A 16,490-nucleotide genomic window follows, 5' to 3' on the forward strand; every position below is an offset into this window, starting at 1 on the left:
TGTATGCCCATTAAACTTCATGACTCCGTACCCCTAACACCTTCCTCATTTTCAGTGGTTTTTACAACATAGTGAATGCTGAACCTTAAGTCAGAGGAAAGAGCTAATATTCTGATCCCTTAAAGTAGTTAGGAATATGCTTCACACACTTTGCCTAAACTCAGGGCCATAACCAGAGCAGGGCAACAGCCCAGCGCACAAAGCCATCAGGACAGAAAAATGGGGCAGGGGTTAGGGGGTGCAAATATGCTTGCTCACCCCGGCATTAAAATGCCTAGTCACAGCACTGCCTAAACGTCACTTTTTGTTGAACGTAAAATTAACTAGTAGTTTGTATGGTTGTAGAATAGATGCCATACAAATCTCGCATTGTTGTCTCTATGGGTCAAATTCACTCTGCCCAAAGCTTATAGGATTTAAGGGAGGGGATGAATGGAATCTACCCGAGTCATGTGGATGGATTTCATTGCAGCCCTTATGCTACTGCTTTCGAAGCTCATGGGCTGGAATGGCAGCCAGAACACCTCTATACTGTTACATGGGGTTCTTGTTCCACTGAATCACGCAGGCCCACACAGGCAGTCAGTTCTCTGGCAGCATATTCAGGGTTTCTTTCCAAAATTCACTGGCAGAGCAGACATGCTGTGGTGACTGTAGACTATTACCTAGTGTCTAACATGTGTCTCTTAAGCAAGCTCATTGAGAAACTTCTCCCAGTGCTGGGATACAACTGATCAGATTGCATATGTTGCTCAATGGGTTACCTGGCAGGTTTATTTCTTTTGCCTATGGATAAGTTATCTCAGTGTAGCACCTGATGAGCTGGACAGACAACCTGTTCATCAGATTTGACAACTTCCACTCTCACCCCCATATTATGCTTTTCTCAAATCTGTTTATTCATAGTCCTTCAATGAAGAGTTCTTATGAATGTGCTTGGGCATATGGATTTTTGAAAACTGCTCACAGCAAGTACTCCTTTGAATATTTGATACTGGTTTGGGTGATTAGGCAGCTAAGTCACCTGATATGTGTTCTATTCTCTGATTGGATGATCTCACCTCTATAAATAAGAGGATTACCTGAAGAAATCACTGAGGTACTGAATTTCTTGAGGCTATTCTGCGGAGGGAGCACTTTATTTAGGGAGAGACACATGGCGAGTCAGAAGCAGATTGGGGCAGTTTTTGGACATCCCCTTGTTGCCCACCTGTTGGCTGTAGTTTTCTGTGGTACGCTCTTTCTTGCTGGCTGGCCCTTCTTCTTGCTGGCTCCAATTTCTCCCTGACAATGGCAACAGGGCAGATGGCCTTTCTCCCTATCATCATCTCTTCTGTGTTGCATCCACAGGCTACCTACCCTCTGGCCACAGAACCATCATGATGCATGGCCAGATCATGTATGCCCTGTGCTTTCAGCTCACATTGTCATAGGGCATGGCTACACTGGAAACATCAAAGCTCTGTTGCGGAAGCACTCCCTCGGTAGCGCTTTGAAGTGTGAGTGTGGTCAGGCGCTCACCCAGCACTCCTGGTAATCCACCTCCACAAGGGGATTAGCGCCAAGCGCTTGGCTCCCAGCTCTTGGAGCCTGTTTACATTAGTGCTTTAAAGCGCTCTGACTTGCTGCACTCAGGGGGGTGATTTTTCACACCCCATAGCCAGCAAGTTAGAGCGCTATAAAATGTAAGTGAAGCCAAGCCCATAGTCTCTGTCATCAGTTTAAAAGCAAAACCAGTCCTTGTTGAAACAGAGGTCTGACTGGTGATGGTTCAGTATGCAAGGGACAGTGGAACTACTTTCAAAACCAGTTCAAGTTCAAACTGCATTTGTTTTAAATATATATTTAGCAGATTTTTGTAGGCAAAACATAATGTTGGTTAGGCATCCACTATTTACAGTTGCTGTCACTTTTCTGATTGGTATTTATCAAAAGTTTAAAGGTAAAATTATATGTATGTATTAAAGACTAACTACTGCAGAATCTGTTGTATAGCACAGCTACATTTGTGTGCATGTTGTTATATTCACCAAGATGATCTTTTGGAAATTATTTCCGGCACTACTTTGCTATCATTATTTAGGATTTAGACATTACAGGAGCTAGCAGAAATGAATGTCTCTTATCACTAGTTCAATATGCATAACTCTGAGATCTCCATTAACCTCTCCCCTCCTCCCTTTTTTTGTAGGTGCTGTTTAACCAGTTCAAATACTTTTTTAATCTTTACTTCTTGCTTCTGGCCTGCTCTCAATTTGTCCCTGAAATGAGGCTTGGTGCACTTTACACCTATTGGGTTCCCTTGGTAGGTAATCTACGGTTTGTTTATTCAAGAAAGTGTCCGTGTTTAAATACAAAATGTCCTTTGTTGTCTTATCTCTCTGATCTAAGTAATTCTGTGTCTCACATGCTTTTTTGGCAGCTTATTTGTAGGAAGTCTGCTCTCTAAATGTTCTGAGTGCAGATGCTTGTACTCGCTTTTAAATTAATTTCATACAGGTTGGACATTTAGGTATGGTAGGACTCCGTTACCGATACCCTCTTCATCTGAGTTAATAGGGGCATAATTCTTTGTCTCTTACACAACTGCCACTAGGCATACCCACCACTGGGGCAACTGGCCCACTTCTACACTCCAAAAAAATGAGAGACTAGATGGCGAGCAAAGTAAACAGCTTCCTGGCTCCTGTGAGTATTGATCACAGCTGCTAAGTTATTAGAAAGTTAAGGGTGAAGATGGAGGGTCTGCATCAGAGCATTTTGCTTTGTCACAGCATTCCAGAAGAGGGCTGCAAATCAGCAGGATTTCAGAAAAGCTTGTCAGGTGAAGCAAAGGACCAAAGGGCAGTTTTCAAAAGCGACCTTAATGAATGACCGTATGTGCAACGACAGCAAATCATGCAGTCCCGCCAAACAGTTTGACTTAGAGTCTTTGGATGGGTCAACAGGCTGATTTTAAAATAAGATGTTTTAGTTTCTTAAAATACATATTTTTACATTTCATTTATTCAAATTTGCTTAGAGCATAGATGCTTCCCCCCGAAACCCCTGACACACACACTTACTGATTTGTCATTTTCCAAACATATATTTCCCCTGAGGTTGGAAGAAGTCAGAAAGCCAAGTTCGCTACAGTCTTTGGGAAAGGATGCTAGCTAACTATTTGAGATGGGGTTTCCCATCTCTCGTTAAAGTTGTTAGGCAGATCTCTAGAGTAAATTGGTGCATCCACAAGGGTTCCATGTGGCTTTATTTCAATCTCAAATCTGCAGGAAGAGTTGAATAATTTCCTTATTACAGAGTTCTCAAATGTTTTCTGTCTGCCCCTTACCTCTTGCTGTGTGCATAAACCAAGCTCCCTTTCTGCTGCCAACTGCTCAGAGGAACCTTGCCATGTTGCTGTCTCCAGTGGAAGTCAGGGTGGTAAGGTGTCAGGAGATGACTTTTTTTTAATATTTAGGTTCCTGTTTTCAGAATTATGTGCATTTGCATGTACATGTACATATGCACGCCTGGGCAGTCATGACAGATATTCATATCAGCTCTTCAGTAAGATGTCTAGTCATCTGTGCATGCAATTCTAAAACTCTGGACATTGGGTTTTATGGCTGACTACCTTGACTCCATTGACTGTAGAGTACATAGTATTCTGGGACAATAGAAATAAGTGTTTAGGAGCAGACCAGATAAAAAGGGATGGTGATTTAGAATTTTTTTTAAAAAAGGACACAACACTGATTTTTTTGGGAAGGTATGGCGGGGGGGAAGGAAGAGTTAAAAAGGCACAATAAGGAGTGATTGAATGGAATGATAAGATAATTTAAATTACCTGAGCAATGCACATAGGAACGCACTGCACAAGCCAATTGAAGCTACAAGGGCCACTTAAAAATCTATAAAAAGAAAAGGAGGACTTGTGGCACCTTAGAGACTAACACATTTATTTGAGCATAAGCTTTCGTGAGCTACAGCTCACTTCATCGGATGCATCCGATGAAGTGAGCTGTAGCTCACGAAAGCTTATGCTCAAATAAATGTGTTAGTCTCCAAGGTGCCACAAATCTTCCTTTTCTTTTTGCGAATACAGACTAACACGGATGCTACTCTGAAACCCGTTAAAAATCTATGCACCTCTAAACTTTTTTCCCTTCCACTTCCAGTAAGCAGCCTCCTGGGGGTTTACATCCCTCTCTTGCACATGAGGTCAGCTGATAGTTAATCACCAAGAAATACCCTATGTTTTCTGCATAGTATTTTAAGTACATTAACAGTTCAGCTTTGACAAACAAATGGCAGAAAACACTTGCATCAAACCTGTGCTGCCATCTGTCTTCACTCAGCAGGGCTGCAAATGAACTGTAGTTATCTGGATCTTCCAACAGGGTTTAGAAATCCTTGGGTGTAACTTGTTGCTTTCAATATAGGAAGCAAAAACATATTTAAAATAATCATAGATCCACAATGATTTTAAAGATGACACTTTTAGGCTGCTCTTTGGAAATCACGGGTGGTAAAATCCCTGCAGTGTTGATGGTAAAACATTCTCCCCATTTTCAACTGAATTGGGAAAAATGATTTCCATTAAATTTACCTCAATCTGATAATCCTGTTTGCAAAAGCAAACTGATACCACAGAAGTAAAGAATATCATGAAGTTGCTACTAAAACTCTGCTGGTAGTCAGCCCTGTGCCTGGTTGAATTCATGTTTTGGCATATACGTATGACAAAGTTATTGTATTTGTATTGTATCTGTTTAGGAAAAGTGAGTGTGTCACAAAACTAGTTTGAACAAGCCCCCCCCACTCACTCTCCCCTATCCCCCAACAGGTTTTTTATAGAATCCTATAAGCAATTGTGATTTGTCTAGGCCAGATGAGCAATTAGGACTCAGCATATGAGCTGCTAGAGAGTAGTATAAGAAAGGTCTTTGTTCATTACTGACTGCTGATACAAGTGTTCGGTATAGAATGACATACATGATGGCATAGTGAGGCAGCACATGTGGGAATATTTTTGGATGATTATTTTAAATTCAGATACCCAAACTCTTTAGATTCCTGATCCACAAAGCAAGCTAAAAATAATCAACACGGATTGTTTCTTTCCCTTTTATCTGAAAGCACCTAGGAGTTTTTGAAATCGTTAAGTGACAGAGAAGCCTTCAGTCTTTTTTTGCTTGTCAGTTACCCAACTGATATATCTTTGAGTGGCTCAAAGTGAAATGTACTGACCCTAGCCCTTCTGGAATGAAATGCTTCTATCAAAAGATCATCTTGTATATTATTGCCTTCCTGGCTTCTGTAATTTGAATCTATTCAATGTCATGTTTACATTATTAAAGCAATTCCAAGCCTTAAGGACATATTCTCTCTTGATGTAAGAATATAATTCCCGTTAATGTTAATGGGCACTATGTATGGAAGGTAATGAGAGACTATCTCAGTAGTTTGTGTATTTAACCAACTCTCTTCTCTCCACAACAAAGCTGGTAGATTTTTTTGTTTTGTTTTTTTGTCTTGTCAAAACATGTTTTGTTTTTTGTTTTTTTTTCATGAAAAATGGCTTTTATTTTCATTTTGGCCAAAAATATATTGGGAACATTTTAATGGTGGTCACACAATGGAGACTCTACTTTTTCAGTATATTGGGGTTTTGTCAAAAAAATGGAGAAGTTTATGGAGGAAATTTTGAAAACTTAAAAAAAAAATCTTATAAAAATTAGCATTTTTTGAACAGTTCTTCTCTATTGTACAGGCAGAAAATTGCCATTAACATTAATTGGCACTGTGTACAATTTGTGGAATGATTAGAATTATTATTATCTATTATTAGAATAGGTACCAAAGTGTATTCTTTGCTAAATACTCAAGTGACCTTGAAAAGGGGGCGGGGAGGCTTGATATTTTAAATCATGTGTATCTTAATTAAACCTCCCACAGTCTAATAAACAGGAAAGTTTTTAGGCTGAAACTTTCAAAGGCGCTTGAGTTAGGTCCTTTTGAAAATGCCCCCTTTAAATAATGCAAATACATGCAATACCTTCTGCATTTCAAAGCTAATGTCAGATGTTTTCTAATGTATCCTGTGGTTGTGCACTGATACGTATGAACTGTGGCTAAGACACTGCACAATTTTATTGCAGTGTTGTATGTTTTAGGTGAGACTGTGTGCACAAAAACCAAAGCTATAAGAATGTCTGAATTTAGTTGCAGAAAATGCTGTCCTTCAGTTTCAGTAAACCAGAGACAGTTTCTTGTTTGAAAAAAACAAAACAAAAAAGGACATGCGAAAAGGTTAATTATTGTCAGTGTCAGGTAGTAATATTGTGAACACTCTATGCCCAAGGTTTTCCAATATGATCTGTAATTTTGGGGTGCCTGACTTGAGGTGTCTTTAAAGAGGCCTGATTTTCAAAGGGTAGGTGCTCAGCACTTTCTGAAAATCAAGTCCCTTGAAAGGCAGCTTAAGTTGGGCACGCAAAAATTCTTATCCCGTTTGTTATTTACTTATCAAACCCTTTTCTGCATTATTTATAAATCTGTCTGTGGTTTTCATGTTTCAACTGTCATGTTTTCAAACAATTAAAAAAAATTGAATTTGATTGGATACCTAACAAATACATTGGTTGACAAGATCCCTGCTGCCTGATGACAAGATTCTGTAATATGAATTTTCACATGGAGTGTAAAGCACTTGCAGCTCTGTTCATTGACATGCCAGATTTAGCAATGTAGTGAATCAGAGCTGAATAATGTCTAATATAAAATGAGTTTGCAATACTAGCCCAAAGAGGGAGTTGCTTTGTCTGAGCTCTGCTTATTTTTAGAGTCTGGTAATACTAAAAGTATGATGTGCATGTTCTCCATGCTGTAAGAAACTGAAATAGTTCCTCTCGTCTATGCTTTAGTACTGTGAGTAGTCACATTAATTTTGAGGCACTAGTCATAGTAATAAAGTTAGGCACATGTATGTTCGTAGGATCAAATTAGATGAACTGTCCTGGATAGTCTTGTGCTTAAGGCACAAGACAAGGTCTCGGGAGATCTGGCCGTGCAGTGGGTTTCCTGTGTGATCTGGGGCAAGCCACAGCGGCCCAGGCCCTTCAACATGTTTAGGCATGAAACTCCCTTTGATTTCACTGGGGGTTAGCCCATGTTTACGCTACAGCGGCACGACTATGGCTCTGCAGCTGTTCCTCTGTAGAGCCGTAGTATAGATGTTTCCTGCATCAACAGAAAGAGTTTCTCCATCAGTGTAGGTAATCCATCTCTCCAAAAGGCAGTAACTAGATCAATGGAAGGATTCTTCCATCAATCTGGCTGGGTCTGCAGTGGGGGTTAGGTCAAACTAACTATGTTGTGCAGGGTGAGAAATTTTTCAGAGCCCTGAGTGTTGTAGCTAGGTTGACCTAAGTTTTAGATGTAGACCAGGTTATTCACCTGAATACCTGCTAGGAGCCAGGCCTTAATCTCTCTCTGCCTCAGTTCCCATCTGTAAAATGGAAATAAAACTTCCCTACCTTACAAGGGTGTTGTGAGGGTAAATTGTTTGTGATGTGCCTGGCAAGCAGTACAGAAAGCCTATAAATAAAACTATATTTAAAAAATGTGAGTGTATTGTTATCTTGGTATCAGTGTTCTGTATAACACTCATCATAATAAGTAAGCAATAATAAGTCAGGAAAACAAGACGAAAACATTGAATATAGACATGGGCATTGGTCAATATTGTGCATTACATGGATCTGAGACAGAGGATGTTTTCTGGCCTCTTACCCATTTAGTTTTTTTCTCCCCCTTTAGGGTTTTGTGCTTGCAGTTACCATCATTCGCGAGGCAGTGGAGGAGATCCGATGTTACACACGCGACAAGGAAGTAAACTCCCAGATCTACAGCAAGCTCACAGCAAGAGGTCAGCTCTTTGGCTCCAGTTCTCTGCCTCTGCCCCGCTGTATCCTGTAGCAGACTGCTGGGATAGCAGGAGTTGCAACTCAATCAAATGTTGCTGACAGTCAGAGAAGCAGAGTTCAAGGAGGGCGGGAGGGTTACAGGCATGCAGGCACGTGGCTTAATGTCCACTTTGTTGCTTTTAGCACTGGAGCACTACAGGTCTCGGTAGACTTGCAGATAGCTTCTTGCGTAAGTACAGTTGAAGCTGCCAGTTATTGAACGTTCCCCTAGGAAATAAATCGAGAGCAAATGTGAATGGGCAAGTTATTTCAAGTAACTCCTGGACATATTGTATGCAAAGTGGTAAGAATCTCAGTGTTCTATTTATAGGGTGTGTGAGGCTGTATTTGGTACTGTGCAGGCTGAATGGAAAGATGTAGTTCCTTTCCATAAATTTAAAATTTAAATTACACACACACACACCAGTCCAGGCAAACGTTGGATGTAGGTTGAACTTTCAGGCAGATCAGGCTCTTGAAAACTGATAGGCCTAAATCGCAGGCCATTGTAAAACCTGTGCCCTGACCTTTCCTTTGTGGTACCATGGCACGTTGGAGAAAATGGAACCTGGAACTGAATCACCTTGGAGTTTGCTTCTGCAAAATGAAAGCAAAGTATCCTTGTCCCTCCTCTACTATAGATCCTTTAGTTGCCTGATTATCAGTGAATGGCCTCATGGGAGCAGTGTTTTTTAAAGGAAGGGAGGTCCCTCAGTGGCCAAGGAGAGGGAGAGAGATCCAAGAGCAGCAAGTAGATGGTAGATGGAATGAAAGCAAAACTAGGCCTGAAGTAGCGATCGTGTGGGGGTTCAAAATTGTATTTTATTCACATGAGTAGTTGTGCATGAGTCTTTCAATAATACTTTTGCTTTCCAGGTACACTTCCTGGCTTGTCACTTGTATGGAAGGAAATAATGTGCTCTGCTGTGTGCAATGAAAGATTTTCACAAACCAAGATCTAATAAGGTTGCTGAAGTAAATATAAACCCAGATACAAAATACAAAACTAACGCATAGCTGTTAATAACTAAAGAAAGAAAGAAAACTGCAGATTATCGGTGGCAGTTATTTACTTAAACGTTCTAATAACCTTGTTCTAGCTTAAAAAACTTTCCAGACACCAGTTAGCCAAAGGGACATGCAACAGATAAGGGTGGGAGGGGTTCGGTCCAGTAGGGTCCAGGGGCAGTTAGAAGGACACAGCATAACTAGTTAAGATAATTTACATACACATCCATTATTACCCCAACACTTTATACATGCACTTGACTATGGCATGAAAATTCACCTTGCATGTTACCTTAGCTGTGACCCTACTATACAAACTTAAGAACTCTTTCAACGTATGCACCACTAATTATATTCTTCTTATAACCATGTAAAGTGTATAATTAGTGACCTAAGTGCTGAAGGCGCTCATAAATGTGTAGGTCAGCGTTAAGGTGGCTGAAACATATAAGGTGACTTTTCAGATGTTAATATTTTCATTAAACCAGATATGTGAGAAGGGGTAATGAAATGTGCATAAGCTATTTCATTATTTCCAGGGGGTTTTTTATGCTTAACGTTTTTTTAATGGTAATGATGACATTACGTATTTTGTGGAAGAGTTAAGCAGCCTGAACTCTAATTTTTCTGTACGTGCTTGTGATCGTATGAAAGAAATGGATCCCTGAAAGCATAACACAGTCTGGGGTAGAAAATACTTTGCACCAAGCTCCTTGGAGATTGTGTAGAGAAAAGCATGGTGTCATGCTCTCCTCTCTGAAGTGTATAGGAGGAGTAGAAGAACTTTGCTCTTGCATATCTTAAGATATGTCATCTGGGTACGTGCCAAATTCCAGTTTCTACCTGGCTCTACTGGGCATGCACTTCCATAACCCTGCCACCACCACCTGACCCTCTTTGCCAAAAAGCTCACATCTTAGTGTGTCACTAGTGCTTTGTTGTGAAAAATATTACATGTTGACATTCAGCTAATATTTTTGAATGTGGTTTTCATGACAACGACAGAAACATTAACCAGGGATATTGCTAATTTGTGTATTTTGAATATATTTTGTTTAGCTGCCCCTCCCTTGAACTCTCTGAATAGTTCAGACTGTTAAGTCATTTATAAGCCAAAAATAAAATAGACACTAGATCAAAATTTTTAATAGGGTATTTCCAGACAGTTAAACTATAGGATAGAGTCACTTCAGACTTCCTCAAAATTTCATTCTGTACCCTAAGTATCAGTGGTGTGATTTTTGGTTCAGATCATTATCTATATTATGCCTAACAAAGAAGTGTAAATCCCACTTTAACTGAAGAATAATAGTTTTAACCATGGCACAGCTAGCAGTGCTGCCCAGTGATGCCAGGAGCTTTTTTTTTTTAATGAGAGTGAGCTGAAATTAAGTAGCTTCTTTTTTGGGGTTCAGTCCTCTTTGATATCACAAAAAAAATGTAGCCTCTCAATTTGAAGGAGGAGTGATCTGAGCATGTGTGTAAAAAAAGCTGCATGTGGGATTCATGCTATGAACATTTTGCAATTTTCTGAGAACAAGCCTTCTTTTGCATGTAGTTGCTTAAGATTATGCATATTTCACAGGCTGGGAACTGTGAGGCTGCTGTGGAATAAACCATAGCAGTTGCTGAATATTAAATCCCCTTTTAATAACATGTTCTCACTACAACATTTAAAATGCTTGGCAACCAGCAAAAGTCCCATCAAAGAAGGGTTTACTACATCTATTTAAAGGTATAAAAGAGTTTCCTTCTGTGTTCTATTCATTGATCTATAAGGGGCCTGACCTTTTCTTAGTTCTTTTCATATTGCAATTACGTTTCCCATGAATGATTTTCCCTCCCTTCCTTCTTAACTTCACTAATTCTTGAAAGAAACTGAGTGGGATGGGCAGCTGGACACTAGCATATAATACAAGCCATTTCATTAATTTTTTAAAATATATTTGGTGAGGTAACAATAAATGAGACACTACAGTGGTCCAGTCAGAACAGAATGTATATAGAAGGAATCATGAAACTATTTATTGTAAGGCTCAAATGTGCAGTGGGCACATTAGTAGTGATTATCTAAACTTTAAAATATGTATTTTCATAACAATTTTTGGGAAAGAATTAAACCATTTTGCACAGTAGGAATGGAAGCTAGCAACTTTCAGGGGCTTAATTGTCAGCCACCAGAGACCTCAGACAGTTAGGCCCCGGGTATGCGAAAGTCACCAGTAGCATTAGTAATAGAGTCTTATTACCATTAATTTTAATTAATTATTTTTGGGTGAATTTACCAAAACTCCAGATACTTAAATTGTAAGCTGTTTGGTGCAAGGATTGTTTTTTGGATATGTTTCTACAGCACCTAGCAAGATAGGGGGCGTGGTCAATGACTGGGGCTCCGAAGTACTATCACCATACAAATAACAAGAGCATATCACATTGAGAAGGGCAGTCGAAGAGACAGTACAAGTGACTTAAAGGCTTTTAAAATGTTGCCGTGTGTTTTTAATTGAGGGCAATTTCAGCCCTATAGATGGCCATCAGCATGGGAGAGGGAGAATAAGGAGTGAAACTGAACACGGCTATACTTGAGGAATAACTGTGGCAGAACTAATTTGTCATAAGAATATTCATCAGGAAATTGTAATCTGTGCTGTTGAATGTCTCTAAATTGCTACAAAAACTAGAACTCGTGTAGTTTTTCTCTCTTCTCCCCACTGCCCCGTGAGCACAAATCTAGGCAGCTTAGTCAGAGTTAAGCATGAACTTAAGGCTATGTCAACACATGAGACATTACCGACACAGCTGCACCACTGTAAGAGCTCTCGTGTAGCTGCTCTTTGCTGATGGGAGAGAGCTCTCCTGTCGACGTAACTGAACCAGCGAGCAATGGTAGCTATGTCGGTGGGAGAAGCTCTCCCACTGACATAGCGCTGTGCACACTACCACTTATGCAGGCGAAACTTGTGTTGCTCAGGGGTGTGGGTTTTTTTCACCCACTGAGCAACATAAGCTTTGCGGACATAAGTGGTAGTGTAGACATGACCTTCGTCGGTGAGATGTAAGCATGTGCTTATGTGCTTTCCTGAATAGGGATGGATTTAAAAAGAGGCCTAGGTGCTTCCCTGAATTAGCATCATCTTGTCTTCCTCTGTGCATCTTTCTCCTGCTTTGAATTCCTGCCAGTTCCTTCTCTACAGAGATCTGGATTTTCTGTTCACTTGAACAGTATCTTGTTAATGCACTTCCAAGCACAACTAATCTCACCAGTCAAACATGAACTCACCAGCATGCCGTACTGCAACAGCTTCGGTATTTTGCAATTATTTGTGACTTGCAGTTTTCCTCCTGTTCACCAATTTTCTAATGCATCCTTTTGGATAACATCTTTAAGATTCAATAAGCTGCTTTCTTGATAGCGAAAAAGGGAGAATCCTCTTTGGATCACTTCTTATTTGGAATATAGTAGCCAAACTCCAGTACTGGTATAATAATAATTAATAATAAAAATTAATAATTTCCTTACTATAGAGGGCTGTATCCTTTATTCTGCGTAAAAGAGAAATTATTACTCAGCCTATTTTGCCTTTTTTTAATGGGTTGCTGCTGTTACTTCTTTAAGCCCATAAATATTTTAGTTAAAAATCAGCAAACTTCTAGAAAGTTTAAGTAATGTTTTACAGGACAGTTGTTTGGATTGTAATGGTCAACAATCACATTTCAAAACCTACAGGACCACTTTTGTTTTAAAATCTGCAGGCTGAATTTCTGCTTGATAGAGAGCTAGGTCTTTGCTTACAATTCCAGGATTGTTCTTGTTTTCTCTCACTTTTTTTCCCTTCCCTGGGCAACAGAGCATAATAGAGAAACTACACAAATGGTAAGAAATGTGAAAAGAACTCCTACCGAGTGGGTGCTCCTTAAGATACAGATCACTGGCAATTACCAGCCATATAAAAACAATATTTTGCCAACCCCTCTCTGCCGTGCTCCACAGTTTATATAGTGTTAGGCTGTATAAGACAAAAGCTTAATGGAATGGCTCAAAACAAACTATTTCTGATTCTAGGGTGCAGAATCTTGTTTTCATAAACATTTGGCTTCAACTTTTAATTCCGAATGAAGAGTGTTTTGATCTCTGCTGTGATAAAGGCTGTGGAAATCCCACATAAAATCTCCATAGAGGCTTTTATATGGTAGAAAGAGACATTTCCTCTTGCTGGTATGTTTGACGTTTTAAATAATCTGCATAATGGTGAGTTTATCACACTGAGGATCTGGTGGAAATTCAAAAACCCATAGCTGCGTGATGGAGTGAAATATTTCCACACTAGAATGCACGTTTTCTGTCTTTTGTCAGACACAAATAGCATGTTTCAGGGCACATCAAAAGCTAATATCAAGGAACTTGAGGGAATGATATTTGTTTTTGTATACAAGAAGGGGCATACACATTCCTTTGTTTCAGGAAAATGGAACAAGTCCTGTCTCACACTTTAAGAATGAAACCAATACCATGTAAAGGAAAAACCACCCTCATGTAACATAATGGAGCAGAATTTTGTGATCTGAATTTTGTGTTTAAGCATTTTAAGGAACTTCAAAAAATGGAGGCCTTAAAACATAACATTTGAAGTATTTTTAGTTAATCCTTGTTAAATCTGAATTGTTTTAAAAATGTACATTGCTGCTTGTCAAAGAACAGTACTGTTTCATGCATTTATAAAAGTGTCCGTATTTTATCTTCTTATCTTTTACATTAGTTGAAAAATACTGAGAATGATATTGAAGCATTTGTGTTATTCAGTATCTCAAATGTGCATAAGCAAATTCCAGTATTCAGTAGCTGATTTAAAAAAACAAAACAAAAAAAAACAAAAAAACTATAGAATTCCCAAGATTAAAATAAAACTAATTTTAGTAAATTGCTTTATGGGAGTCCTGACTGAAAGGAAACATCTGGTCCTGTCTTCTTAGTGTGACATACGGTGTTTCCCATAAGATGTCATCCATGAGGGGCCATGAATTTGGTTGGTAAAGAAAATCAGCTTTGCTAGTTAAAAGGGAGGGGGTGTATCTCACGCAACAGGCTTCTTTAGAGAGTGCAGATCGGTTAGAAAGATATTTCTATCATCTGTCCCTTTTTTCCTTAAAAGTGCCAACATTGAGATGCTTATGGGATGAGACCATGAATACCAAGGTGTATTTACTTGTAGCAGATTTATTGTAATTTCCCAGACGCTGATGTATGAGGGTCTGTAAAGCTTTTTATGCATGTAATGGAAGTTACAAGGTGGTGATGTCCAGGGGGTTTCAAACTTTTTCCTAGTGTGAACCGTATTTTAATTCAGCCTGTCTCATTAACACTTCCTCTCCATTTGCAATGCCACAGACCATTTCCCCTCATACTCATGATTGCCTAACATCCCTGTGGCTCACATGGAAAAGTGATGCTAGGAGAGTATGTCAAGTATTTTAAATGACTTGGAGTTAAATTTAGAAGCTGGAAATGAGGGGCCAGCACACTCTGACCACCCAGTTTTCCACATACCCCACTCAGTGCTCTGTGCACCATGGTTTGGGAACCTCTGTGGCTACGAGGAAGGAGTGCTTAGGGCTTCTTTCCCTGTACAGTAGAATATTCACCAGTGTTCTCTATTATTCCATGAATGACAATATGAGGAGGAAAGAGATGTAACCTGCCAGACCATTTTAGTGTCATAATGTATTGTGTTGTATAGGACATACAGAAGGGGGCTAGAAGTGATGGTTTTGAAGTGCTGCATTCCCTTTAAGCCTCTTCATGGAAGGTAATGGACTCTAATCCCTTGGTATGCTGCCTGCCCTGCTAGCTATGGATTCAGTAGCCCAATAGTCATTTTGTTTATCTTAGTTCACTAAATTCTGATGAGCCAAAGCTCAAGATCTGTGAAGACCTACAAGATATTTGTAAATGGACCTTGACTGCTTATAATTTGTAGTAATAATTAAAGCAGGTAAGGAAGTCTGTGTTTATTAGCAGCAGTGATGAGGCATGTTGTTCAGGACACAGTGTATCACCAAAGCAGCAGGCTGCCCAGGAGCTTAGAATGGCTTTCATTGTTAATTTGAAGCAGAAACACTGAAGCATATCCTGAGAGGGATGCTAATGAAGGGACTGCCAGTAGTAAAATCCTAGTGACCTTTGTGCTTTGTGCTAATTTCCCCTCCTTTTTTTTTTCACCCCCTTTCTGAGCTGGTAGCTGGCCCGTTAGCCAATGAATTGCAAATTACAGTAGGACTGTTGTCCATGCTGGGGTTCTGCCTGGCATGAACTCCCACGAGTCTCCCCCCTTCTACTCAAACCACAACAGATTAAAGAGGCTTTTGTTGAGTATAGCAGGCAGCCACATAAAGCAGAGTTCAAATTAACTGATAATAAATCTCTAGTCACCATGAGAAGCCAAATCTAGAACTGGCTAATGATTTAAAATTACTAGCCAATTGTTAAATTAGTTCTCTGGTTTAAAACGACCGGTAAAAATGCTTGAAAACTGCAAGGGAATAAATGTTTATACCTTCTTGTGAGGGGGCATATCTTACCATGTTTATTCAGACAAAGCTCTCGTTGACATAAAGGAATGACTGTAGAAGTGGGCCATCTATAAGGTTGTAATACAAAAAGGAAATTAACCGTGAGTTAAGGTTGACGTATCTGTTTAAATTATTGTGGTCAGGTATTATATTGAAGATGTAAGCCTCCATTTTCCACCAACGTTGCTGAAAAGAAACACCGGAAATTCATAGCTCCTTGTTACATTCTCATTGTTATACCACAGTCTGCCTAACAAGTTTTGAAAGCATTTTTAAACTCATGGATGCTAAGCACTATAAAAATAATAGAATAACTTCACCCTGCTGGGTCATCACTGGGGATTGAACCTCGGATCTCCAACACCAAAGCATAGGCCTCTATCACTTTAACTAAAGCATCAGGTAGAAGTAGTATGGACCAGCTCTGTATGTTATAGATTTGTTATTGGCCACCTCCAAAATAACAAATTTTAAAGTATTCCCAAACAGTTTCCAGTATAGCTTTGATGGACCTTTAGCTAAAGATCCTGCTCAGCTGTGTGTATTTATACTGTATCTTTTGCTGAAAAGGGTTGTAACTTACTGAAGTTTGTTTCACTTCTGCAGGAACCATGAAGGTGAAGAGTTCTAGTATCCAAGTAGGGGACCTTATCATTGTTGAAAAGGTTTGTGTGGATTTGTATTTGTATTGTGTGTATGTGGGGGTGGGGGATTAGTTTGTAAAATACTTTTCTCGCACAATCAATAAGAATATTTCACTAAAATCTGCCATGTCAGTGTTTTTTTACAATGGCTAAAATTTTAGTGATGATATTTAATAATCTCTCCTAGTAATATTCCCTTTTCCATAATTTTATACTGTATTAAATAATTCTCAGTAAGTTTCTAGAAATTGGAACAAATTTCTCTGTGGAAGCCTATGATCTGAAGTTTCCATTTACTTCTGCATGACGAGATAAAAACCCC

At 39.3% G+C, this 16,490-nt stretch overlaps 1 protein-coding gene across 2 annotated transcripts in view; it reads left to right on the top strand.

Annotated features, from left to right (window-relative positions):
- ATP9A (ATPase phospholipid transporting 9A) overlaps positions 1 to 16,490 on the top strand; it is a 94,767-nt gene that overhangs the window by 17,355 nt on the left and 60,922 nt on the right. For both annotated transcript variants that reach the window (XM_073309381.2, XM_073309379.2), the window contains exons 3-5: positions 2,192 to 2,305; positions 7,804 to 7,912; positions 16,131 to 16,189. In XM_073309381.2, coding sequence (XP_073165482.2) covers positions 2,192 to 2,305; positions 7,804 to 7,912; positions 16,131 to 16,189 — 282 coding nt within the window. The remainder of the gene's footprint in view (positions 1 to 2,191; positions 2,306 to 7,803; positions 7,913 to 16,130; positions 16,190 to 16,490) is intronic.

The sequence above is a fragment of the Lepidochelys kempii genome, chromosome 13 (genome assembly GCF_965140285.1).
Source record: "Lepidochelys kempii isolate rLepKem1 chromosome 13, rLepKem1.hap1, whole genome shotgun sequence".
NCBI lineage: Eukaryota > Metazoa > Chordata > Testudines > Cheloniidae > Lepidochelys > Lepidochelys kempii.